The sequence below is a fragment of the Myotis lucifugus genome, unplaced genomic scaffold, assembly GCF_000147115.1.
Source record: "Myotis lucifugus unplaced genomic scaffold, Myoluc2.0 scaffold_1, whole genome shotgun sequence".
Classification (NCBI taxonomy): Eukaryota; Metazoa; Chordata; class Mammalia; order Chiroptera; family Vespertilionidae; genus Myotis; species Myotis lucifugus.
In genome coordinates this window covers 16521485-16548155 of record NW_005871049.1, presented here as the reverse complement: position 1 = coordinate 16548155, position 26671 = coordinate 16521485, and the positions used below count along the sequence as shown (strand labels likewise).

General features: G+C 42.0%; 1 protein-coding gene across 1 annotated transcript in view; it reads left to right on the top strand.

The window, feature by feature from the left end:
- The window catches only part of TTC29 (tetratricopeptide repeat domain 29), a 99908-nt gene that overhangs the window by 35076 nt on the left and 38161 nt on the right, over positions 1-26671 (top strand). The window contains exon 6 of the mRNA XM_023752838.1: positions 23324-23536. Coding sequence (XP_023608606.1) covers positions 23324-23536 — 213 coding nt within the window. The remainder of the gene's footprint in view (positions 1-23323; positions 23537-26671) is intronic.

Here is a 26671-nt window from a genome sequence, read left to right as displayed (position 1 = left end):
GCAAGAGGAATTGCAAGGAACCGGGCTCCCTCCTCTCTGGTTCCAGGGTGTGTCACCCGAGAACCGAACTGCCGCTGCCAAGTGACCACAGCTTGGCAGCTCCTGTGTTGAGCTTCTGCCCCCTGGTGGTCAGTGCGCATCATAGCTACCGGCTGGTCAGATGGTCAGACGGTTGCTTAGCCTTTTATATATCTATAGATAGTGGTGCACAAAAATTTGTGCACTCGGGGGGGGGGGGGGTCCCTCAGCCAGGCCTGTGCCCTCTCGCAGTCTGGGACCCCTCAGGGGATAACCACCTGCTGGCTTAGGCCCGCTCCCCGGGGGATTGGGCCTAAGCTGGCAATCAGACATCCCTCTGGCAGCCCGGGAGCCTCGGGGGATGTCCACTTGCCAGCAGGGAGCAGGCCTAAGCTGCAGTCGGACATCCTTAGCGCTGCTGAAGGCGGGAGAGGCTCCCACCACCACCGCTGTACTGGCAGCCATCAGCCTGGCTTGTGGCTGAGCAGAGCTCCCCTGTGGGAAGGCATTGACCACCATGGGGCAGCTCCTGCATTGAGCGTCTGCCCCCTGGTGGTCAGTGTGTGTCATAGTGACCAGTCATTCCCAGTCGTTCTGCTGTTAGGGTCAGTTTGCATATTACCCTTTTATTATATAGGATAGAGTCCTGGTGAATGGGTGGGGGCCAGCTGGTTTGCCCTGAAGGGTGTCCCAGATCAGGGTGGGGGTCCCGCTGGGGTGCCTGGCCAGCCTGGGTGAGGGTCTGATGGCTGTTTGCAGGCTGATCAAGCCCCCCTCCCCAGTGGGGACCCTCACCCCATGGAGGTTTGGCCAGCCTGGGTGAGGGGCTGATGGCTGTTTGCAGGCTGGCCACACCCCCTTTAGGGTGGAGGGTCCCCACTGGGGTGCCTGGCCAGTCTGGGTGAGGGGCTGAGGGCCGTTTTCAGGCTGGCCAAGCCCCCCGGTGATGGAAGCTCCCAGCCTCTCCTTTTTTTCTTTTCTTTTTTTTTTTAATTCTGGGATTTATTTACCTTCTGTAATTGAAACTTTGTTGCTTTGAGCAGAGCTCAGAGCCGGCCACGGTAGGGAAGCTTGGCTTCCTGCTCACTCCAGCTCCGTGGCCACGGCTGGCTGAAATCAGGTATCTGGGGTTTATTTACTTTCTATAATTGAAACTTGGTTGCTTTGAGTGGAGCTCAGAGCCCTCCGCAGCAAGCGGGAAGCTTGGCTTCCTCCATCATTGGGACAACCAAGCCTCCTGCTTGTTCCAGCTCCGTGGCTGCCGGCTGCCATCTTGGTTGGGTTAATTTGCATATAGTCGCTCTGATTGGCTGGTGGGTGTGGCTTACGGCATAGCAAAGGTATGGTCAATTTGCATGTTTGTCTTTTATTATTGTAGATAGAGAGTGGGTAGAAAATATATCTGAAGACAAAAATATTTTACCATGTTTTTCAATTTGTAAAAATGGGGTAAGTTCTTGCTTAAGTAAAGTAAGATTCAAGGTGAAATTTTTGCTTAAGCTTTTAAAAATTACTACCAGTATTCCCATTTCACAGGTGAGATAAATACTTTTTTTTAAGCTTTTAAAAAGTATCTTCACTTTGAGGATGAGGAAACTGACACGATGAGGGAAAGCTAGTTAGTGTTGGAACTGATATTAGTCAGCTAGCTTCACAGCCTGTTGCTAGTAGCCCCTGCTCTACACAAACAAATAATTGCTTTACTTTTATGATGAGCTAAGTCTAAAAATTCCTGAAGATTATATGCTAAAATATAATGCTGCACTTTTCTGTCAACTATGGGAACCCCCCAAATGAATAAAATAAAAATTTCTTTTTGGTTTGTTTTTATCATTGAAGCCATCAAATTCTGTCACCTATGATGACAAATCAAATAATCAAACTGTCAGTTACTGGTCCCAAAACAGAAGTCACAAAAGAAATAAGAAATAATATCAGAAAATAAGGGGTGATTAAGTCAGGGCTACATTGATGAAAATTTAAGTGGTCTGGTAAGATTCAGATAGCTACTAATAAGTATATTCTGAATTTTTCTAAAAATTTTATTTCTGATTTTTAATATTTGGTTTGATTTCTCAAAAAAATTTTATTGTGGTAAAAAACTATATAACAAAATTGGCCATCTTAACTGTTTCTAAGTTCAGTGGTGTTAAGTATATTCACATTATCATATAACCAGACTTCAGAACTTTTTCATCTTGCAAAATTGAAAGTCAATACCTAGTAAATAACAACTCCTGGTTTCTTTGTTCTGTGTTTTTTTTTTAAATCTTTCAATGTATTTCTATTGGAGGATTTATTAATTGCTTCATTCATTCATTCATTCATCCATTCATCCATTTACTCATCCAACAAATATTGGAGTGCCTAGTAATCTTGATCAGTAACCAAGGCACCTGGTTGCCCACATCATTTTAGTGGCTGAGAGTGAGGATGCATTTGGGAAATGTGATCAGGGTGGGGCTGCCCTGAGAGCAGGTCGTTGGCTGGCTTACATTTAGATGTCCCACCATATAGCATAATTCCATAGTAAATCGAATACTTTGACTATGTAATTATTTTCAGGTTGTGTTGTTTTGTTTTGCAACTACTTTCTGTCAGATCTGAATTATTTTTCTATGGCTTAATCAGTTCATAGGCCCTGAGAAGCATGCCTTTACTGCCTGATGGATAAAGTGGCTGAGTTGGTGTTGATGAAAATTCTAGAGATTGCCTTTGATTGTGTACTGTACCTAGCAATGGTGAAAATTACTGGTGTAGCTTTTATAATTTTATAATTTTCATGAAGGAGGTAAAGTAGAGCTATCAAAAATATGTGGCTAGAGGGGAATGGGGACTTACCTGGCTGTAGGGTTCCCACTGAAGTGACAATGGTGTAGCTTCCGCATATCTGATCTGATTGGTCTAGACAGGCTAATGGAGGCCCCACAGCAACAGCTAGGTGGCAGCTGTGCTCAGGGGCAGGTGGCAGCATCCTGATTCCAGGGGTGCCCATTCAGGTTAAAGCAGGATACCAGCTGGCAGATGGCAAAAGGCGGATTGTCAGGGCCCAACCGAGCAGGCTGCAGTCCAGGGCATGGCTCCAGCACCCTCAGGGAACCATAGAGCAAATGAACTTGAGCAGAGGCCATAGTCAGAGGGTCTGGGCACCTGAGTACAATCAGGGCCAGTGTTTAGCCCAGTGGTACATACAGGACCAGAGCCTCACCCAGAGCCCCCTGGCCAGAGTCAAGCACAGCAGACAGGTTCTAACCCCCAGTGCTGCTAAAGATGGGCCCTCTTGTACAGTGTGCCTGATCTCCATTGGCTCCAGGGCCGGCAGTTTCATTCTTCAGGGCAGGTATTTTGACTGTAGCTGGGGTGGCAGACATGGACTAGTCATGGACTGACAGACACTTGTGCAAATCAGTGCCTATATATTCGGTCAGAATTGTGACCTATTTGTAAGGACTTTTTCATGCAAACAGGGCAAAGAGGCAGAGAGCATTCATGCCATGTCTGGAGCATTGGGGAAAGCCCTCAGATACTGATCGATAGGAGATATGCCCATTCAGAGGTCTAGTGGGCCAGGTATCAGACCTGGGGGGAGAGAGCGCTTTTTAAAAGACAGGATTCGTGAAGCACTGGCTCCTTCCCAGTATGATCGGGGGCAAGGACAATGAAAACACGATGATATAGCAGAACCTTAACTGCAGTCCTTTCCTGCCAGGGCAGCATTAGTGATCAGATGCAGCCCCAAACCCTTCCCTGACAAGATCAAGGAACTGGGTCCAGGCCTTGCAGCTTTATTGGGAGCTGGTAAACTAGAGCAGTGTTGACCACATCAGTGTTTATAGTTGAGCAAATACCAGAACCTTTTTCTCTGCCTCTTCCAATATTTAGAATCTGGGTCCAAACTTTGCTTTTGACCAAATTAATGGACTTAGTACTAGGGACCAGCTGTTTTCCATAGAGCCCTGCAGAAGGCCAGTCTCTTTTGTAGGGGGCTAGCATGGAGGGACATCAGACTTGGACAAATTAACCCTTAATTTCTGCCTGCTTTTTGTCCTGTCACTCCTCCCCCAATTCCAATGGGAAGCTTCTAATTATCATCTCTCACTCTGGGACCACCCTCTTCTATTCCAACCCATATGGGCTGAGTCTGGACTTGCCTGTGGGAGATCAGGAGAAGGATTAGAAATAGATGTTGGGTGATAGCCCCGGATGCTGATCATGTTCACGGAAGACGGGCAGGGGAAGCCATTGTTGGAACAGCTTAGGGAGTGCACACCACCTATTTCAGAAAGCCATTACCTGTGCTTTAGCCCAGGGATTGATTAAAGGCAAACCAGGATCTACAGCATTGATCCCAAGTTCTCCCCGCGACTGAGGAAAGACAGGGTTATCCTGGTTAGCTTGCTCAGGTCTTCGAATTAATGTTGACCTGGACAGATTCGAAATAGTGTGAGTCAGTGTGGTTTGCCAGGGCCCAGAGGGCACCAGTAGTAGGGTCGTGTTTGGAGACACACTGGAATGCCTCTTGGTTACTAAGTGGCAATCCTGAAGCTGGTCACAACACCACCAGCAGGACTCTTCCTCTCCACTGTTGGCCTTTAATCTACCTCCAGTCCCTGACATGCTACCAGGAGGCCATGGTCTGGGCCTGGCTGGACACCCAGTTTGCTGGGACAATTGCCATGCTAACAAGGTAATTGGTCAGAAGCACTCACAGCAGGCCTGCTGGGGCAGCACTGCTCAAAGATGGCTCCCAGAGACAGGAGCAGCAGCAGGAGTGCTGGTCCCCCACCGCCCTTTCATTGGATGCTGTATGTTTAGGGAAGTATCGTCCAACTCCTGGTGTGATCAGGGGCCAGACAGAATAGCAATATGATGTGGCAGAGCCTTGATACCAGCCATATCCTGCCAGCTCAGCACCCAGGCTTTGAGGTCGCAGAGTCCCTCCCGTGCACGATCTGCAGAGGGGGTGCAGGGTAAGGTATGGAAGCTGAGGTCTGTGCCTAGGGTTGCAGCCATGGGATATAGCATACAAATAGCAAGATTTCCCATGCAGGCATTCACTGTTAGGGGAGCATCAACCTCTCCCCTGTCAGGAGAGAGGGACTGGGGGCTAAGCCTTTGCAATAGGTCAGGATTGAGTTCCTTAAAAGCACTGAGCCTAACTGGTTTCCTTGGAACCTTCTTAGAGTCCATCTCATTTTCTAGGAAACCAGCCTGTAGAGAGCGGCTACAGTGTTTGGACAGGTTCAAGCCTCAGACTAATGAGAGGGCACAGTCCTCTCATTGCCACGTGCAAGTCCCAGCTTGGAGGGCAAAGCCTTCCCAGCACAATTATAGCCAACAGCTATAGTTGTAAGCTTGAACCTATGGTCTGAACATGTGGCCCCATGTGTCCGAGTAAGATGGGCTTGATAGAGTTCAGGTGCATGTAGTTGAGTAGAATCGAAACCCACAAGAATGTTGTAAACATCTTGACCACACCCTTCTTTGCCTCGTGGAATCTGGCTATAAAATAAAGACACGGCTTGTAGTACGTGGTACTGTCACTAGCTCTCCATCAGAGAGGCTCTCCACCCAGACCCAGCTTTTATTCTCTTGTCTGTCTTTTCTCAATCCTTCACCGTCCCCTCTCAGGGTCACTGAACCTGGCTGAGCTGGCGCGGCACATAAGGTGCCCTGGGGCTGAGTATGCCATGGCCGTGCCAGCTCACCACACCAACCTGCAGAGGATCAGTGCTGGATGAGTTAACCCTTACCTCTTACCAGTAAATCTTTAAGTTCTGCATAAAGAGATTATGGGCACAGAAGTCCCAATCTTTAAGAATTAGGACAAAGCTAGGACCATGAGCAAGATTCTGAGCTTCAAAAGGAGCTCCCCACCCCCCCCCCATGACCAGATGTTTCCAAGAACTGATCAAGGTAGAAGAGAACCAGTGAGTTAAAGCAAGAGAGGATCAAACCTCTGTCCTGGAAGAATGCCTGGTAGACCCTGGACTTGAATGAGGTGCTGTTCCTACAACTGCCCCCCCACAACTCTAGGTAGAAGCAGGGTATTCTACCAGCTCCAATGGCCCGTGGACAGAGCCAGGGGGAGACTGTCCATCCTGCTTGCCTTTAAATACCAGGACTAAATAGGCTGCTTCTCATTGAGGAGTGTAGGGAATGAAGGAAAACAAAGCATTCGTCTTGCAACAGCTCTCGCAGCAACTGATTCAACTCCTCTAAGCCCAAGCCCTACATGTGTGAGGGGAATGGCATTTTCCCTGTTCAGCTGTCTGAGCGTTAGGCTGGTTGGAGGCACAGCCAGAAAGACCAGTTCTTATTTCTTCAAATGAAGACCTCCTGCCGTGAAGCCTCTTAGCACTGTCCTCTTACACAGCCTGATCCTTTTGCCCTGTCCCCTCTCTGCCTGGACCTCAGATTTGCCGTGGGCATGGGCTCCCATGTGCCTCACACTGTGACCGTATCTGTGACTCTCATTATCTGTTTGCTCGGTGGAGAAGGACTTTTCCAGCAGCGCGCCGACTCCTGTCATGGGATCACACTCTTTTGCTTTGCTTCTCCAGGTTTGGTACTGACAGCTCTTAGTAACTGCACTGCCAGTCAGGACAAGTGTTATAACACTGCTGGCACTTCCTGGTTACTCATTTGAGAAAGAATTTCCAATCACATTTGTTATGCGTTGAATTGTGGACCCCAAAAAGATGTTGAATTCTTAACCTCCAATATTTGTAGAAGACAGAGATACGATGACCCTAATTAGGTGGACCCTGATAACTGGTGTCCTCATAAGGAGGAGGAGATTAGGCAGAGAGACAGACATATTCAGAGGGAAAGTAATGTGAAGACACGGAGAACATCATCTACAAGCCAAGGAACACCGGAAGCTACCAAGACCCAGGAGGGTGGCACTGAGTGGGTTCTCCCTACAGCCCAGCAGGAAGCAACCCCGCTGACCTCCTGGTTCAGACTTGCAGCCTCCAGAGCTGAGAGAGAATGAACTCTGCTATTGACGCCACCCAGCCTGTGGTACTTTGTAGCGGGAGCCCCAGGAAACTAACACCGTCTTCGATATGGTGTCAGTAATTTTTCCTAACTTAAAAAGAAAAGATGTCATTTCAGGGGCAATAGGGAATTACAATAATGGTGGAGTGATGTGAGGACATGTGACGAATGTCATGTTCCTTCATTTCAAGCTCTGACAGATAAGACATTTGTGATAGTATCAACTGGATACTATCTAAAATAATATGAGGAGATGTTTTCGTATTCTCCTAACATCTCCTATAAACAATCTTTTCCTACTACAGTTTTGGCTTTTTTTTTTTTTACCTTATTCCCTATTCCATTAAAACATGACTTCATTTGGTGGATGTGTTTATTCTTTGGTATTTTAAATGAAATTTATCATCACGGTATTCAGTTCTCAAAAAAAAGGTTAAAATACAATAATATCATCAAAGATGCCACATAAAAATTGATAGAAATTTCTTGGTAATTTGTTATTTGTCATGGAATAATGTTTGCCACTTTATTAGAAAAACAGCCTTAATAACTAAAAGAAATGCAAGGGATATATCAGTTTTTAGTGTGGTATTTTATTTTCTCTTTCATTTTATTAAAAATTAATAGAGATGTAAGCGCTGTTGAGGGGATTTAAAACCCATCAAATACACAACATCTCATCTGAACGGAGGCGCCTCTGGAGAAGCACGCTGAGGATGTGGAAGGGAGACAGGTGCATTCTGCATGTGTGCCCTTTCGTACCACACAACTGGTTACCTTGTGTATGTGTTGCTTTTTAATTAGGGGAAAAGGTAGCTAATTTTTTAAAAATCTATTAAATTAAAAAGCATAGGAAAGGGCAGAAGGTTTTTAGAGTTGGTAAGAAATATAGTGGGGGATGGGAGCAACTGGGGAGAGGTCAAGTGGGGGGGGGGAGGAGACTTATGTAATACTTTAAACAATTCAGAATTCAAATTAGGGAAAAAATGCAAAAAGATATAATAGTGACGATTAAAGAACTATTATAGATCCAGTCCCATTATTAATGAAGTAGAAAAGTGGGGGCAATGTGAATTGTTAATTGGTTTTCAGATAGCAAGGGAAGCTCAAAGCTGCAGGAGTAGTAGAAATATGGGTTACAGCTTAAGTAAAGCAGGCACAGGGCTTAAATTAGTGTTAGCTGATAAACGCTGAATGATTGTCTTGGTTTAGATACTTAACCTAACACGGCATTGAAGCACAAGGCTGCAGATGAAGTCTAGCAGAGGAGAAACTATTAGGTGGGGCAGTAAACTTGGACTCTCTTGACATTGTCATTAGACTAGTTAACTGTGTGGATCTTGCTTTCCTTGTCTCTGATGTGAGGGAGTGTGAGCACGTGCACTTTGCTCTTAGTTCACGTCCAGCTTTGATTTCCACGGCGGCTTAAATGGCTCTTGAAAAATCAGTCTTTTAAAACTCTGTCAACTTCTTTACTTATTAGGGAAAGAAAAATGTCAGTTTATAAAAAGCAGAGATGGAGCCTAAAATTAACTTCTTTGTACCACTCTTCATTATTAAAAAATAATAATAAATCAATTCTAGCTCTTCAGAGAATTATTTTGACGATTAAATGAGATAAGCGAAGTGCCTGGTGTTCTGCTTGGCACATATGGCACGTAGGCCTACATAAAGGCTGCTTTCTGTTTTCACATTTTCTCCCTCGCAGTGTGCCTGCTACTTAAGTAGATGGGGAGAGCTACCATACCACGAAAGTGCAGTATCAGGCCGACAGGCAGCAACTGTAGTGAGCCCCCAGTTAAAACTGGAGAAAGTCTTCAGAGAGGCCAGCAATGGCAGTGAGTGATCTGCACTGGGGACCCCCTCACCTGCTCCAGCTGGGAACCGCTGCTCTTCTTCCTCTTGGTGTCTCCCTCCATCTCCTCTCTCTTCCTTTGAGCTCCGACCTTGCATCTCAGTCCTCCCATCTTCTCCACTGATGATGCCTCTATATGAGAGGGCAGGCCTTACTCTATGAATAACTTCCCTGTTGCCTTTCCAAGTGCTAAGATCACATTTCTGCACACAGTAGGTACATATTGTTTTGGTCTCTGCTTGTCCCTATTCTTCCACTTGGATGCTGGGCTCCTGCAGACACTTTGAAGGGGCAGTAGCTTGGGTGGAGAATAGAAGAAGATAAGAACTATTCTCTGGTGATTCATTTTTCACAGGTTTTCATGATTCCTAAGTTGATGCTCGAGAAGAGCATAATTTGCCAATGAGGAAGCTGAACCGGAGTAATTGAACATTTTGCCATGGCCACATAGCTGGTTAGTAGCAGGTGCAAGACCCAATCCAGAGCTCCATACCCCTGTCAGCTAGCTTTCCCTTCTCTGTGAAATGCTCAACACAAATACACACAGACTATCTTAATATCGCATGGTTCTTCAAACTGATTTACCAGTACCATTTAGATCAGTGGTTCTCAACCTTCCTAATGCTGCAACCCTTTAATACAGTTCCTCATGTTGTGGTGACTCCCAACCATAAAATTATTTTTGTTGCTACTTCATAACTGTAATTTTGCTATTGTTATGAATTGTAATGTAAATATCTGATATGCAGGATGAATTTTCATTGTTACAAATTGAACATAATTAAAGCATAGTGATTAATCACAAAAACAATATGTAATTAATGTGCTTTCCAATGGTCTTAGGCGACCCCTGTGAAAGCGTCGTTTGACCTCCAAAGGGGTCGCGACCCACAGGTTGAGAACCACTGATTTAGATGGACTTAGAGCAAGTCAGCTGTATCTGCGATGTACATAGCGGCAGTCACACATAGGTATATGATGCAACATATGAAGTGCTTTTTCTCATGCATGATGTAAGTGATGTTATTCCCCTTTGCAGATTTGCAGGAAACAGGGATCTGAGAGCTTACATGAGAACTAAAACATATCAGAGCCCAGACTGGACCCCCGTGTCTTTGGATCTTAGTCTGGTGTCCTTTCACTTCCTGGAACCACATCTCTGCACAAAGGTTTGCTCAGCAGAGAGACCTCACAAAGCTGACCTTCTGAATTCACCTATTTTTATTAAAATTATAATAATAAAAGGCTCTGATATAAAATGAACCCTGAGAAAATTATAAATAAAAAAATTGTGTCTCCTTTTTTATATCCTCTGTCGTTTGCCAGCTTGACCAACCATCTGCCTTCATGGTCCTTTCCCCATCCCCCACCCCAAGAGCCCCATGCAGTGTTCACTGAGAATCTCTTTCCATCTGTGGGTACTAGTGACCTGACCCCCTCGTGATGTAATGTTTACTACAGTTTCAGCCTATCCAGGTTGTGCAGATACAGGATGGTTCTCTAAGAAAGCAAGTCCATGAAGTCTAGCACAAAGAGCAGATTGGAAGAGAATGTAACTAACAGACTGAGGGAGTGGGGGCAGGCAGGTTTGGGTGGCTCTATAATCAGGCTTTTGTCATGTGTTGGCATGTGAATTAGGCTGCTCAATAATTGTGGGTAGGATAACCTAGAATGGGGGAACTAGAAGCAGGAGAAGCTCAAGGAGGCGTTGAGACTGGTGAGGGGAGTGGGCTGGTATGTTGGCTAAATAGATAGAAAGGTAGGATGACTCCAGACATTGCAGCAGAAGAAACAGCATTGGTATTCACATAGAGGGTAGGGGATTGGAGAAAGGAAAAATATAACTTTATATGCAGCATATGTGACAAAGAACAAGTAGCTATATTCTGTATAAAGTATATATCAATTGGTAAGAAAAATGTTAAGATGCCTGTAATTTCATGGAAAGAGGATAAAAAGAGACAATTTGTCAAAGAGGAAATACGATATGTAATGAATATATAGGAAAATAACAAACTTCTACAAAAATCAGTTTGAATCATTGTGAAATGCCATTTAACACTTCTTAAAATGCAAAAAAATAAGTAATTAAGGTTCCTTAAAATAATACTTACAGGTATTGCTGGTGATAATTTGAATCATTTAAATGGTTTGGGGAAGAAATACAGCAATGCATAGCAAGTATAAAATTTTCAATACATCTTTATCGATTAACTTCGCTTTTAGAAATGTGGAAAGTAGTTCTAATAAAATAATTTAGGTTAGCTGAAAATTACATTAATTTCTTTACAACTGTTTAAAAATTCTGTATGAATTTAGAAAAGGAGGGGAATGATACTTGACCAAAATTTTCAAGTGCTTTTTAAGATTCCCCCCTCATAGTGTTTTATTTATGTTGATAAAATATTTTTTGCCTGTAAAATATATTACACTTGTGCTAAATATTTTCAAAATTCTTTGTATTTTGAGTCAGTGTTAGGGTGACTGCTCCACAGGATTTGCCTGGGACTGAGCAGGCTCCCAGGACTGGATTCGGCGTTTGAACCAGCAAGTCCCGGGCAAACTGAATAAAATGGTTACCCTAATGTAGGGAACATTAACATTTTATTTTGTATCTCTAAACCTAGCATTTTAATCATGCTCCAAACAATGGTAAGACAATCATGTCTTTGTTTTTTGCTATTAATAGATTTTGACACGCATAACATGATTATTTTTGGTTTTAAATGACTCTTATTTATTTTAATTTTTATTGAATTTATTGAGGTGATATTAATTAATAAAATTATATAGGTTTCAAGGGTACAATTCTATAATACATCATTTGTATATTGTATTGTGTGTTTACCATCCCAAGTCCAGTCTCTTTCTGTCACCAGTTATACCCCTTTACCCTCTTCTACCTCCCCCCACCCCACTTTCCCCTCCAGTAATCACCATACTGGTTGTTGTTTTTTTGTTTGGGGGTTTGTTTGTTTTTGCTTAATCCCTTCACCTTTGACAGCTGTCAGTCTGTTCTGTACCTAGGAATCACTCTTATTTTCTGTTTAAGTTGCTACCATATTTTAAAATTTGTAACCATGAAGCCTCTATTACATACAGAATGCCTCAAGAGAAAACAGCACTGGAACCAACAAAGGGCAACTCATTCAATGTTTACCCTGAAAATGGATTTCCTGGTGGGCACTGTGGATGTTTGGGTTGGGGAACAAAAACGACTCCAACAAAACCTCCCTCCAATGGTTGCTGCTGAATCATGACCAAACTCTCCCTTAGCCCCCGTGTCCTTCCCCGCCTGCTCACACCTCTAGTACAACTGCCCAAGTTCATGGGGAACATTTTTTCCCTCTTAATAGTTAAAAAATAAATGATATTTGTCTATTTCCCCTCACTTTTAAACTGCTTCTAAATTTGCATTTTAAAGGTCCCTTTGGAGGAAACTTTTCCAAAAAGATTCTCTGAAAGAGTGAACACATTAATCCATTCAGGTTTCCTAGTAACAATATGAAATAAAGCCAAAAAGTGTCTAAGGATGAACCCGATTACTCCAACATATCCACCCATAGGAAGGCGCCGGGCTGATGCCTGGTGGAAGCGTCTCCCCTTTCAAGTCTGCATGGTTGCCTGGCTCACCACTCCGGCACTTCTCATTCGGATTAAATTCCAAGAATGGATTCGAAAAGTGGGCACTAGTAACCATTTCCGAAGGTGCACCTGACTAGATCAGTATTAGAAACTGATCACTTTACATTGGAATGAAAGTGAATTTAATGTTAAAAAGTTATTTTTTGCCCTGGCCAGATTGGCTCAGTGATTAGAGTGCGGGCCTTGGGACCAAAGTGTCACAGGTTCAATCCCTGGTCAAGGGCACATACCTAGGTTGCAGTTCCCCAGCCCCAGTAGGGGCAGGTGAGGGAGGCAACCAATTAATGTCTCTCTCACATCGATGTTTCTCTCTCTCTCTCTCTCTCTCTCTCTCTCTCTCTCTCTCTCTCTCTCTCCTCCCCCTCCTACCTCCCACTCTCTAGAAATCAATGGAAAAAATATCCTCGGGAGAGGATTAAAAAATAAAAAAAAGTTATTTTTCATAAGTTAAGTCAATTAGCATTACTTTTTCTATATTAATTAGTTGTCACTTTTCAAGGCATGTCAGTTTATTTCCCATCTACTATATGTACTTGTTCATAAGACCTTACAGTATTTAATCAAGAGATCCTTTTAAAGTATTGATAGCCACAAGAAAATTATTCCATGTTTGATCTGTGTTAAAGAACCAAAGTCCAAGATCTTTGAATGGAACTTAGAATAAAAATGTAATTAGGTTACATCCCTAAAGTCTGATATATCTTTAAACAAGACTGCAAATGAAACTTTATTAGAGCTTCAAATGAATTATTTCATTGCATTTTTTTAAAATTCATTTTCTTCCCCTTCTCTTTCATGTCTGTGTTACTGACAGAGCTGCCTCTATTTTACCTGTCTTTTTCGGGGAGTTTTAATTATTTACTGCTTAACGAGCAGTGTGGAGACACAGCCTCATTCAGAGGTGCCTGCTCTGCTGCGGGTTTTTCTTTTTCAAAGCTTTGCAGGGAGGTCTTGAAAGCTGCACTGAGCCTCCAGTCTCCACACACTGAATAGATGGCTCTGGAGGCCGCGTGGCCTCTGATCCTCTGAGAAGAGGCACTGCCCCAGAAAAGCTCTTTGGAAATACCACTGTCCAAGAGCGAGAGGGGTGAGAGTTGGGCGAAGTGTACCGTTTCCAACTAGCACCTCAGGTGGGTCTCAATTGGAATAAGTGACACTGCTCCATGCTATTTAGGTGTTAAAGCAGACCCTATAGCAGGCCCGTCCAGATTGGCTCCAACTGGCAGACAAATAGATACCATGGCATGAAACGTTACTGAATCTGTGCAAAACCCAGGCACTCTGCACGGTGCCAGCACAATTGTTTTAATGCCCCTTGCAAACACATCCCAAAGTTGGCATTGCCATCCTCATTTCAGAGCCCTTTAAGCAAGGGTGTGAATGGTCCAATTATATCATGATGTTGAGGTTCAAGCCTTGGTCTCTGCATTTATGTCAAACATTGGACACAGTTTCTAAAAAAAGGGTCACCATAAGGAAGTAAAGCCCCATCTCTGGGCATCATTCTGCCACCTGCTTGGTATGTGAATTTAGGCCAGAGAAGCCCTAAGGCTTATCTTCCTCATCTCTAAAATATAGGCACTAACAAATATATGTAGCAGCTACTATTGTGCTCGGCATATGATCAGTGCTCAAGTAACATTATTTTCTCCCTCCAAACTCACCTAGATAGAGTATTGTCAGTTTGTTATCTATAATAATAAAAGCATAATGTGCTAATTAGACCAGACATCCTTCTGGACAACCTTCCGGACAAAGCCAGGGCTGCGAGGGAAACCCGGGTCCCGGGTGCCTGCCAGTGGCCGGAGGGAAGCCCAGGTCTCAGGTGCCAGAGGGAAGCTTGTGCCAGCAGCCAGGGGAAGGAAGGCCTACTCTTGCACAAATCTCATGCATCAAGACTCTAGTCCTATATAATAAAAGGCAAATATGCAAATCAACCCAAATGGTGGAATGACTGGTCGCTATGATGAGCACTGACTACCCGGGGGCAGACACTCAATGCAGGAGCTGCCCCCTGGTGGTCAGTGAGCTCCCGTGGGAGTGCTGCTCTGTCAGTTCATGGCTGGCAAATGCAGCAGCAGTGGTGCAGTGGTGGGATCCTCTCCTGCCTCCACTGCAGGCGGGTGGTAAGGAGCGAGAGGTCCGGGACTGCGAGAGCCCCAGACTGCGAGAGGGATGTCTTACTGCTGGCTTACTAGTAGGCCTAATCCCCCAGGGGTTCGGGCCTAAGCCGGCAGGCAGACATCCCCAAGGGGTCCCAGACTGCAAGAGGGCACAGGCCAGGCTAAGGAACCCCCCTCCCCCAGTGCACAAATGTCGTGCACCAGGCCTGTAGTCTATATATATAAAAGACTAAGCAACCATTCAACTGTTCGACTGCTGGACTGTTCAGCCGGTAACTATGATGCGCACTGGCCACCAGGGGGCAGATGCTCAATGCACAGGCATGGAAACATGAAACAAACTGAAGAATCTCAGAAGGAAAGAGGGAGGACAGAGGGAGGAGAGCCGGAAGAGATTAACCAAAGATCTTATATGCACACTAGAGGCCTGGTGCACGGATTTGTGCACCAGTGGGATCCTTCAGCCTGGCCTGTAGTGATCGGGCCAAATACCTGCACCGGGCCTCTGACATCCCCCAAGGGGTCCCAGATTGTGAGAGGGTGCAGGCCAGGCCAAGGGACCCCACTGATGCATGAATTCATGCACCGGGCCTCTAGTTTATTTTATAATATCCAAATTATCATATGCTTATTTTCAATCAAAACCACTCACCTCCAACTTCCATAAGTTAATCAATACTGATACTTTGGTCTATATGCTTCCATCCCTTTCTCTTTACTCATATAAATACATATCCATAATCAGTATGTGGTTTATCTAAAATCAGGAACACTATGTGATTCAAGTAAGAATTAAATTATTAAGTCTAGAGCAATATAATTCATTAGTTGATCTAATGTCAATACTGACTTTATTTCTCAGATTTTTATGCTTGTCAACAACACCTCTAACTTAGTATTTTAAGGTGAGGTGGAAACCATGAAGTAAAACAATTTATCATTTGAGGAAAAATAGTAAACTCTATGAATTCTACCAGGTTTATAATGGCTAGTATGAATTTCCTATTTATGCATTACACATTTTAAAAAATTGAGTAATCTTCATACTTCTGATTATGAACATGTAAGAGCAAAGATGTCTAATGCTTAATCCTTAGAAACTAGAAAACTTGGATAGGAACCACCAGCCTATGTTTATTAGAACATAGACCAGTGAAGCCTGCCCACCGTTTCCATCACTGGCCACAATGCAGCCATCTAAAATCACAAACAAAAATTAATAACAGTTCCTCCAAAATATTGTAGGGATCTTCTAGATTTTATTTATTTATTTTTTGCATTGGTTTCAGGTGTACAGTACAGTAGTTAGACAATCATCTACCAAGTGTTCCCCTCGATATTTCCAGTGCCCACCTGGCACCATACAAAGTTACCGAAATATTATTGGCTGTATTCCCTAGGCCGTACTTTACATCCCTGGGACCATTTTGTAACGGCTAAATTGTACTTCTTAATCCCTTCTCCTCTTTCACCCAGTCCCCTACCTCCCACCAGTCGGCAAATCTTCTGGATTTTAAAAATCAACTTATTAGCATTGCCAACATCAGTAAGAAGGCCCTTGGTGAGTTCCTCCCACACCTGTGTTCCTGGGGTCCTTTCCGCTGTCTGGCTTAATGACCCGTGCCCTTTAACCGGGGTGTGGTAGCATTCCTATAATGTCCATCTGAAGTCTTTGCTCAAAATGATAAAGGAAGAATTTCATTTTCTAAATAGCATCTTAAATTTCTTCTAAGTATCCCAAAGTAGCAACAAAAGTTATGGGCACATTTTCTTCCTGGTTTATTAGGGAGACTATTGAGCTGCAGGACAGAATCTCTGCTTTCCAGTGTTCCATTTGCAAAGGCGTGCAGTGGGTTATAATATAGAACAGATCTCCTCTGACAAGAGAGAAACCCTTGAAAATGATAGTTTCCACTGGGAAATGGGACCGGCCCTTAACTATTTCTGCATGTATAGTGCCATTATAATGATCAGAATGGAATGTAAAAACCTAAAGATAATATAAAATGTCCGTGTGGTTAAACTGAAATGGAAAGCAGTGTCTTTTGTTTTTACAAAAGGGCAATAACATTTTTCTCTTTCTGCGACTCTTCAATATTGCTTCTAGCAGATTTTATGTCTACATTGTATGGAATAGTAGCTTAACGCCAAAGATGTCCAGTAGCTCCAGATTAAAATGTCATAAAATATACATAAAGCTTTATTGTTCCTTTAGGTTGCTGCTTTAAACTAAAGTGGAATATTTCCCTAAATTCCTCAACAAATGTGCACAATTTAGAACTAAATATGCCTAAGACTTATACGAGTGCTGCTGAAGAAATAGGCCTTATGGGCCTGTCAAATTATTTTCATGCAATTGTTTCTGTGGCATTATTTCTACTGGCAAATGTACAAGTTGATAGAAAAGGAAATAATTAGCTACTTTCAGAACTGCTGATGCATGGAGCTAATGCAGGCCAGTCTGAGCGTCTTAGAGATTGTGACATTTTAAATTACCTGAACGAAAAAAAAAAAAACCAGGAGCCATCTTTGGACATAATTAACATCTTGCCTAATGAATGTCAGGCTAGACAGAGTCACACTTTATTTATGAAATATTATTTTATTCAAACTTGCTCTCCCCCTTATTATATCGCAAACTTTAGATTTGTGTGCTGTTTTCTTAAGTGGAGCAACTTCTTTTTTTTTTCTTTTTTCTTTTCCCTCCCCCTTCAAGTAATCAATGCACTGCTGAATGAGTTCATTTTAATGCACTCAATCATGCCTCTAATGTTCGTAGCTTACGGGCGCAAGCATCAGTAATGCAGGAATGTTATATGGCTTTAGTTTGGGCCATTTCATAAAATATTCATGGAATCAAAAATGTGCATCAAAATAGCGGCTGGGAGAATTACATTTATGTTCCTGCTTTTATGGCAGCTTCACATTTAAACCCATTTGTGTTAATATCTAGTCAATCTTCCTACTTTAAAAAAAACTAAAATGGGAGAGATCATATACATTCTCCTTTGCTTAATATTTGTTCTAGACATCTGCTGTGATACCACAAATATCTATAAACTTTCAGAGACGCTACGCAGGGAAAAGAGGCAAACAACTATTTGGATAATACCCAAATATATAAAATCTTATTTTCTCTACATAGTGTTTGTCTTAGAATCCTACCAAGCAATTTTGCAGTTTACAACATTGTTTGGGTTTGGTTCGTATTTTTATATAAATGGATGGATTTCTTGGTTGTGTGGGCTTTCGGTAAAGTGAAACTCCTTTCTAGTAGTGTCATTTTGAAAGGGCACTTTCCTTTATGTGACAAACAAAATACATTTCCTTTATGTGTCAACTTTTTATTGTTTATGTAAATGTTATATAATTGTTGTAAAAAAACAACCACCCTGAGGCTAAGGCTACTTCTATCCACACCTGGATCCTCTTGTTCTATGCACTTGTTCATGGTGTGTCCCTAAGATGTGCTTTCTGGCGTTACCTCCTATTATTGAGATAAATCGATCATTGATGATATTGATGGGAGGCCATCTCCAATCTATTCAACAAGACATATTGGCTCCATTTCCTTCCCTGAGTCACTGGAAGTATTAGTGGACTCTCTATATTCTTGGCAAGCACTTGGGTGAGCAGTAGTGGGTGTATCTTCCTTATTGTGATGACTCGTGTGATCCTTGTTGCTCACGGTGATGATGAGTATCTGCTGGTAATTCAGGAGACTTTTAACATCTATGACTATTCCCGAGGCCTTCTCTTTTCTGTCCTTATTCCAGTTAACTTTTATTTTTGTGAGACCTTGGTGTAATCATTCTTCTCTCTGACCTCTTCTTCAATAGGAAATAATGTTGGTATTTGATAATTCCAGAAAAGGGCAGTTGTCTAGATCCTTGTCCTTCAATGAGATTGATGGTAGAATCTGAAAATCTGTCCTGGTTCTAATACATTAAAGTTTATTTTTTTTAAGTTTATTTGATGACAAAGTGTAATAGGCTGTATATGAAGACTTGGAAGATGCTATAAAGGGATGCTATGAGCCAAAGTGGAAAAATCTAGTTCATGATCTTCATTTATATTTAGCTTTGTCAAAATGAGCACTCTATTGATGACCATTTAAGGTATTTCTATTAAATTTAAATTTCAAAACAAGATGTATTATGTCTTAATAAATATGTAGTCTCAATATCAGAGTCTTTACTCAGAAAGTAATAAAATCTTTAAAATTCCTATGCACAGTTGGAAATATAAATTGGATGGAAATCATATCATTGTTAATCATGCTTAAAGGGAAATACTTGCATATTTAGATGACTATAGTCCCTTTATAGGATAGATGTATATTTTAACATTTTAAATCAAACATCTCTCATATAACTATTTTATATAATATGCACTTTCAATCTGACCAGCCTTTAGCAGTTTTAGCCACGCCCTTTATGTGCTTATGGTCATTTAGATCAAGTCCCTGCTGGCTTATTTACTGACCTCTTTACCTACGAATGATTTTAGAAATGAATCCCTACATCTGAGAAGGACTGGAAAACTCTACTTCCTCTGTGTAGGCACTTTGGTGTAAAATGCTGATCAGAATCCCCAGTGAGCTCATCTGTGGCAAAGTGATTAAGGAACAGTGAAACCGTGATCAGCTAGGTATGACCACAGGTGACTAAGTCTGGGGCACCTGAGGAATTCCAGGTGCCCCCCACAGATGTCACCACGTGGTTCAGGGAAGTAAGAAATTTAGATGTAGGTCACATCCGAAGCCCATCAGAGGCTAACACCTGTGCTTTTATGTTAGAGGTGACCTTGATTATCTGAGTATAGTCACAGTTATAGAATGGGAAGAGACTAGAAATCACACAATTTAAGCATTACTTTTTTACTTGAGAGATTTATGTCCAGAAAATATAACTTACCCCACCTAAAGTCCTGACTCTTGGTTTGTTGACTAGCATGGGATATGGTGGTATGAAGCTGCACTTGTTTTTGTGATCCCGGGTTTAAATCCTAAACATCCGTTTTTAGCCATTTAAGTCATTTAACCTTTGTGAACCTCAAGCTTTCTCTTTAGTGTAAGAGTAATATTACTTCACCAGTTTTTTGAACGTTAAATCACAATGTATGGGATGGGGAAGCTTTCTATTTTGACTAGCACCTAGCAGGCCTGCAGGGGAGAATAGTTCCCTGTTCTCTTTTACCTGAGCGTCTTGAACCAGGATCCTCCTTGTGGGACACCTCAAGTAGTCTCTTCTGAGAACTGAATCTTGGCCAGTCATCAGGAGCTAAGCACTACTAGCCCCAAAGCCCCAGCAAAAATCGAGCTCAATCGAAAACAACTATTCTCAGTAATTCAGAGGCCGCCTTTCATTGCAACCGGCCAACACCAATGTCCCAAGTACCTCCCTTATCTCATTCCTGATTAGACAGCCTGTGCATGATGCCTAATGGCATCGGTGACCCAGGGAAGTCTGGGATATGTGGGACACAAGGACACAGTCCCCACCTTTTCTTCACTCTTCCCCACATTCACCCCTCTCCCCATTTCCTCCACCTTTCCTTTCCCCACTTTCTGCCTTCCCCTCCCCTCCCCCTTTTTGTCCCCTTGCAAATCAAATATTGAACATGACTATCAACTCTCATATTTTATTTGCTTCATTAGACCTCATTTGCATGTCATTGTAATTAGTTAAGTTAACCAAAGCTTCATCTCCTGGCTCTCCTCCTAAAATTCTTAGCAAATCTGTTATTTTATAACACAACTTTGGACCCTCTTTCCATCTGGTTACTGTATGTGACCCTCGATGTTGTTAAGGCTTTCCTAGTTTCCTTACAGTCCCAATTTTTTCTGGACTTTCTGGTTTACTCACAGTCCCCTGTATCCACCATCTCCTGTTCACATGGCCAAAGAGAAATATGTGTCTATGCTTTGTGAATAGATGGATGCTGGATAGGAAAAAAGAACTCTTGTATACATCTTCCCAGGGAGGCAGAGCTGTACTTTACAGGTAGAAATATAGTTAACAGAGGAAACATAGCACACATATATGTCAATGCTTCATTCGAGTTTCTTAAAGAATGAGGGTCATGGGTATTCAGAGAAAGGTGTTTCTGGTGAGAGGTGCTAAGGAGAGAGATGACAAACTATGCTGCTTTTTGGGAGGTAAAGAAAAATTGTCGGTTAAATGTAAAGATAGATTAGAGCAGTGAACTTCAACCTTGAGTATTTGTATCAAAAATGAAAAAGGATTGGGCATTATTTTTAAAATAGCTCCTATTGTATACTTCTTATTACAAATGGACATAATGTGCTGATAGAAACATTAGGAAATGACAGTTATAAGAGAGAAAAAATAAAAGCAGGAAAAACCCATTCCTCACCTGTATAACACTGATAATGTTTTGTAAATGTTTTCTGATGCTTTTCAATATTAACACCAGGCCATGTAATGAAATATTCTTATATAATATCATACTTATAGTCTTTATAATATCATCTTTGCAGTCTTTTATCATGTGAAAATTTCATAGTAAGTTTATAAACATCTCTGCAGTACACATTCCCGTCTGTCTGTGTCTTTGCTCATATGCCCTCCTCTGCATGACACAGCAGGGTCCAGACAGGCCACGTCTTTACTGAATTTGGGTACAGATTATTTGCTCATTGACCATCTCTCTTTTCGAAAATATTTTTATTGATTTCAGAGAGGAAGGGAGAGGGAGAGATAGAAATATCAATGATGAGAGAGAATCATTGATCGGCTGCCTCCTGCACGTCCCCCACTGAGTTTTAAGCCTGCAACCTGTGCATGTTCCCTGACTGGGAATCAAACCATTACCTCCTGGTTCATAGGTCGATGCTCAACCACTGAGCCACGCAGACTGGCAGACTGGACATTATCCATTTCTTTTGTGTTTCTGTGTGAATGCTATTCTTTTTTATGTGTGCATTCTTTAATGCTTTAATATTGGTAATGTTAGGTAACAAATTTGGTGCAAAAATAGGAGGAAATTATATGTCATAGTCTTGGCAGTGGCTACACTATCCGGTAATATCCAACCTGTAATATCCAGTGAATCCTATTTGAGGAAATACATTGAACCTGATATGATCTAAACAGGGTTAATTTAATCAGCCACAATAACATGGTAATAAGGACTCAACTGTGTCTTTTGCAGGAAAAGGAAATTGTACTTAAAAAACAAATTAGTGCCCTAACTGGTTTGGCTCAGTAGATAAAGCGTCGGCCTGCGGACTGAAAGGTCCCAGGTTCGATTCTGGTCAAGGGCATGTACCTTGGTTGCGGGCACATCCCCAGTGGGGGGTGTGCAGGAGGCAGCTGGTCTATGCTTCTCTCTCATGGATGTTTCTAACTCTCTATCCCTCTCCCTTTCTCTCTGTAAAAAGTCAATAAAATATATTTAATTTAAAAAAACAAATTAGTGGCTATATTTCAATCAACCATTTGGATTTTTAAAAACTATTTTCACTATGTCAACAGTAGCGATGTTTGTTGAGCACATACTCTGCATCAGGTATTGAACTCACATTAATTTCTCACAAAACATCTTGAATAGTTCCACTATAATTGTATTTTACAGAAGAATTAAACTCAGGCACAGGGAGGGTAGGAATTAGCCTGAGGCTCAACAGCAAAAAATGATAAAATAAAGTTGGGATAGAAACTCAGGCTGTTTGGACTCATCCTTAACCACTTCTGTTTGAACTCCTGGATAAAAGTGCTTTTCCAGTTTATTTCAATTAGGGAACTCCAATAAAAGATTATTTACATTACAGGGCGGGGTGAACATTTCCACAAGGCAATTCACAAGTAAAACGCAATCCACAGCAGGGAGCTGCAAGCTGCTCTTCCAGAAATGGGCTTGCTCACATTTCAAGGAATGAAATGACTCAAAGCTAATTTAGAGTTTTGGCTTTGAGAAGATATAGTTGGACGAGATTGGGGAATGTAATCCAGAAAGGCAGTTACGTTACATTTTGATTATTCAAAATTAAACAGAATTATGTACACAAATGCCTGCGTGGAAAGTTCTGTCAACTTTGAGAAGACCCATAATATTTGAATTTGAAAGTTCTAATGGATGCATCCTTTCTCAAGATACCAGCATCCTTCTTGAGAATGAAGAATGCCGCCTGGTGGGAGAGCAGTGCAGGGCAGTGGTGCGGAGCCTGGGCGCCGGAGTCAGACTGCCTGGATCTACGCACCCACCACACGTGCCATCTTGGGCAAAGTTCTTACCCTCACTTTCTCTTCTGTAAAATGGAATCATACGTCTAGTCCACGTGACTGTTCTGAAGATTGAGAAATGCATATAAAGCACATAACTCCGTGCTTTGCGTATGTAATGTTAAATGAATGTTAGCCAGTGTGATGCTGATTAATAATGATTAGTGGACTTTCACACTCTCTCTAAACATCGGTCATCCTAGTCAGTTTCTACTAGCAAAGTGCATCCCTCTAGCAAGTGTCCAACCAGAATCAGTGCTGTATCTGAGGTCCACACCGAGACAGCTCCCTTTCCAGCGTAAGTCTTAGAAACCCTTGAATATATTTCACGCTCTCCCCCACCCCCTTAATAGTAAAACATAAGATGTACGCAAAATTTTTGAAAGTATGTTCTGGCCCGTGGTTTATATTTATGAATGGCTCTTATTCTTCAGGTAAGCTTCTGGAAGCTGCCGAGCATTATGAAGCGTTCCATCAATTGACGCAAGGGCGGAAGTGGAGGGATGAGACAGGCCGCTCTCTCAACTTGTTGTCCTGCGAGAGTCTCCTGAGGACGTACAGATTACTCTCCGACAAAATGCTGGAAAATAAAGATTACACACAGGCCATCAGAATTCTAATAAAAGCTTCTGAAATAGCCAAAGAAGGTAAGTGGGAAAGAACACTCTCGCACGGCTTCCTTTAATGGGCAGACGCTGCTTCTCCCAAGAGAGACATAAACATCGTCAAGTGTTTGGGTGATTATTTCCTATGAAATGCAAAGACAAATGCCATCAATATCCTTTCAAATTTCACTGTAAAACAGAGGAGCCTTAGTGCTGACAACAAGAAATCCATTAGTTTCTTGAAAGCTTTATCTCCAAAATTACAACCTTCCGGGAGGAGTGTTGTAAAACAATGAACCCATAATGAGAAAGTACGGTCATTTGCAAAAGTTAAGTGTGTGTGTGTGTGTGTGTGTGTGTGTGTGTGTTTAAGGTCTTATTATTCTCATAATCTGATAGACCTTTCATTGTTTGTAAATTCCCCATTGTCAGGTAATAGGGAAGATTTGATAAATATTAGGAGTAACAGGAAAATAGAACTCTAATATATTGTAGACTCTTGCCTGTCACAGTGTGGCCTTTGGGCTGGCAGCATCAGCATCACCAGGAAGCTTGTAGGTAAAGCAGCAACTCGGGGCCCCACCTGGGACCTCCTGCATCAGAACCTGCAGGTTAGCAAGTTCCTCAGGTGATTCACATTCACATTACAGCAGTAGAAACACCTTTGCAAAAGGGGATCCCTGATATTCTGTATCATTTGCATACATATAAAGTATTTAAAAATTGTGGAGCATACTAGTATACTCACAAGCTTTTACTTTGTGAAATGCAAGGGTATTTTATTACCATACTAGCAGCCTGGTGCATGAAATTCCTGTACTGGAAGCGGGGGGGGGTCCCTCAGCCCAGCCTGTGCCCTCTCACAGTCGGGGAGCCCCATGATTGATCACCCCGCAGAAGGAGGCCCCGCCCACACACCACAGCCCGCTGGTCGGTGGCCTGGGCCTCCCTCTGCGGGGTGATCATGGGGCGATGGCTGGGCCCCCAACCAATCGCATCGCACCCCGCCTTGGCTGGCCTGGCACCAGTGGGTGTCATAGCGTGGTAGTCTGGATGTTCGTTCTGCTGTTCAGCCATTCGGTCAATTTGCATATTATACTTTTATTATTATGGATAGTAATATATTAATAGAGTAGCCTTTTCATGAAGGAAAAAAGATAAAAAGTATGCTCTTGACCTGAAGTTTATTGGCTTGTGGATATATTTGCTCTATTGGAATAACAGATGGCTTTATTTGGAATAAGCAAGACTGATTTTTCTGGGTGTAATTTTAATTTTCTAAGGAGCAAAAGTAAACATCTTAGCTTATTGTCTCTATTATGTATTTTAATGATATTAGTTGGAATACCCATAGGAAAACATCCCCCACCCCGCTTTTGAAAGATGTATTTCACTGCATGAACTACTTTTGAATGAATGGTGATCTAGTACCTTCCCCAAAGGGGTAAACCGTGATGTAAATAGTTAGCTCTTAGATCAATTGCAGTAGCTGACTTTAGTTACCTGGAAAGTTATGTGGAATTTCAATGAAAATATCAATTAGGAAAAGGTATTTTGCTTTAGGTTCCCCTATGCTAAATTGTAAGGTCGTTCACAAAGAAAGAATGGTTCCCATCAAGAATCTTGAAAATAAAAACAGTATTTTCTTTAAGATAAATGATTATTGATTTAGAGAGCAAAGCCAATATTAATTCAACCCACTCAAACTACACAATATAAATAGTATTTTTCCCTTTGCTAGATGTGTCACTCAACTTTAATAGCGCTGACATTTCCCTCCATTCTTTCATTGCTTTCACTTTATCTTAACTTTTTCTGAACTAGTAAACAGGAAAAAATTTTATGCTTAAATCCCATTTTAAAACTAATATTTGATGTGACCCAGCTGTTTAAATTAGCTGCCTCAAAATCAGTGGTTCTCAACCTTGGCTGCACATTAGAATCACCTGGGAATATTTTTAAAATCCTGGGCCTCATCCTCGGGCCCAGAAATCAGGATCTATCACTGCTCAAAATCTATCAACCAGAGTAGATTTTCTTCCTCTCCTCCTCTTTGCTGGGATGCCCTTTACAAAAAAAATAGATGCAAATGATAGTAATACCTCAGTGCATGCTGTGGTTAGTGGTTTAATGCAGTTACTCTATTTAACACAGCAAGTCACATATAACCAACTTTTAATCATTCCAGGGCCACTTCCCTTCTCAGCCTCTTCCTTTTGCCCCCACCCCTCTCTTCCCTAGTCTCATTCCTATCCCATCACTCATAAACCTATTCTAGAGGAAAAGTTAGTGCCCAGGTGAATTTTAAGAGTTAAAATTCCAGACTGGATCTACTGGTCCCATCAACTCCACTGAACAGAAATCTTATAATTCTCTGCAATTGGTGTAATGGCTAGAGAAGAAAAAAATACAGCCACTGGCACTTGCAGTCCTGTTTTCTTGCAGTCTTCCAAACGAGACACGCTTCATGAGGGATAATGCACTGAGTGCTGAGCGTGAAAGCAGCACAGAGAATTGCTGGCTCCTGCTGACATCCATCATGGTGGGAACGCAGAGTTCAGAAATCTAAGGATACTTACTTTCTAAAGATCAAAAGTGAGGGTGCACCTGTCAGCATTTGCATTACCTAGGAGTTAGTTAGGTGACACTGAAAGCCAATGACTTCCAAAAGTAGAAGGATAGTATTCTTTTCATGTTTAAGCATCTTGAATGGTTTTTGTAAGTATATCTTATGTAAATGTTATATTTAGTATATTAAACGTGAGTAAATTATGTTTATGAGATGGTATGATGTATATATTATTGGACCACATGTTGCATGTTTACACATTCTACTTTTGGAAAAGAGAATTTGATAATTCCTGGGATAAAGCACATTACACAGAAATAAGGAAGGTTTAATTCCTTGTGAAAAGAAGATGAAAAACAAAGAAAAATGACTCTTTCAGTCACTCTCATCCAAGTTTTAACCAATAGCTTTTAAATTGAACCTAATAAAAAATAATTCCTGAATTTGCTAATTATCTGCCCTGTTAGAGACTTAGCTCAATATCAGTTTTGTGTATGCATGTTTGTGTATGCATCATGTAATGTTGATGTTGGTTCTCTTAACTGATTATTTGATGTGTGTAGTAGCAGCCATGCTGGACGACTATAGGTCTTTACATGGTGGAACAG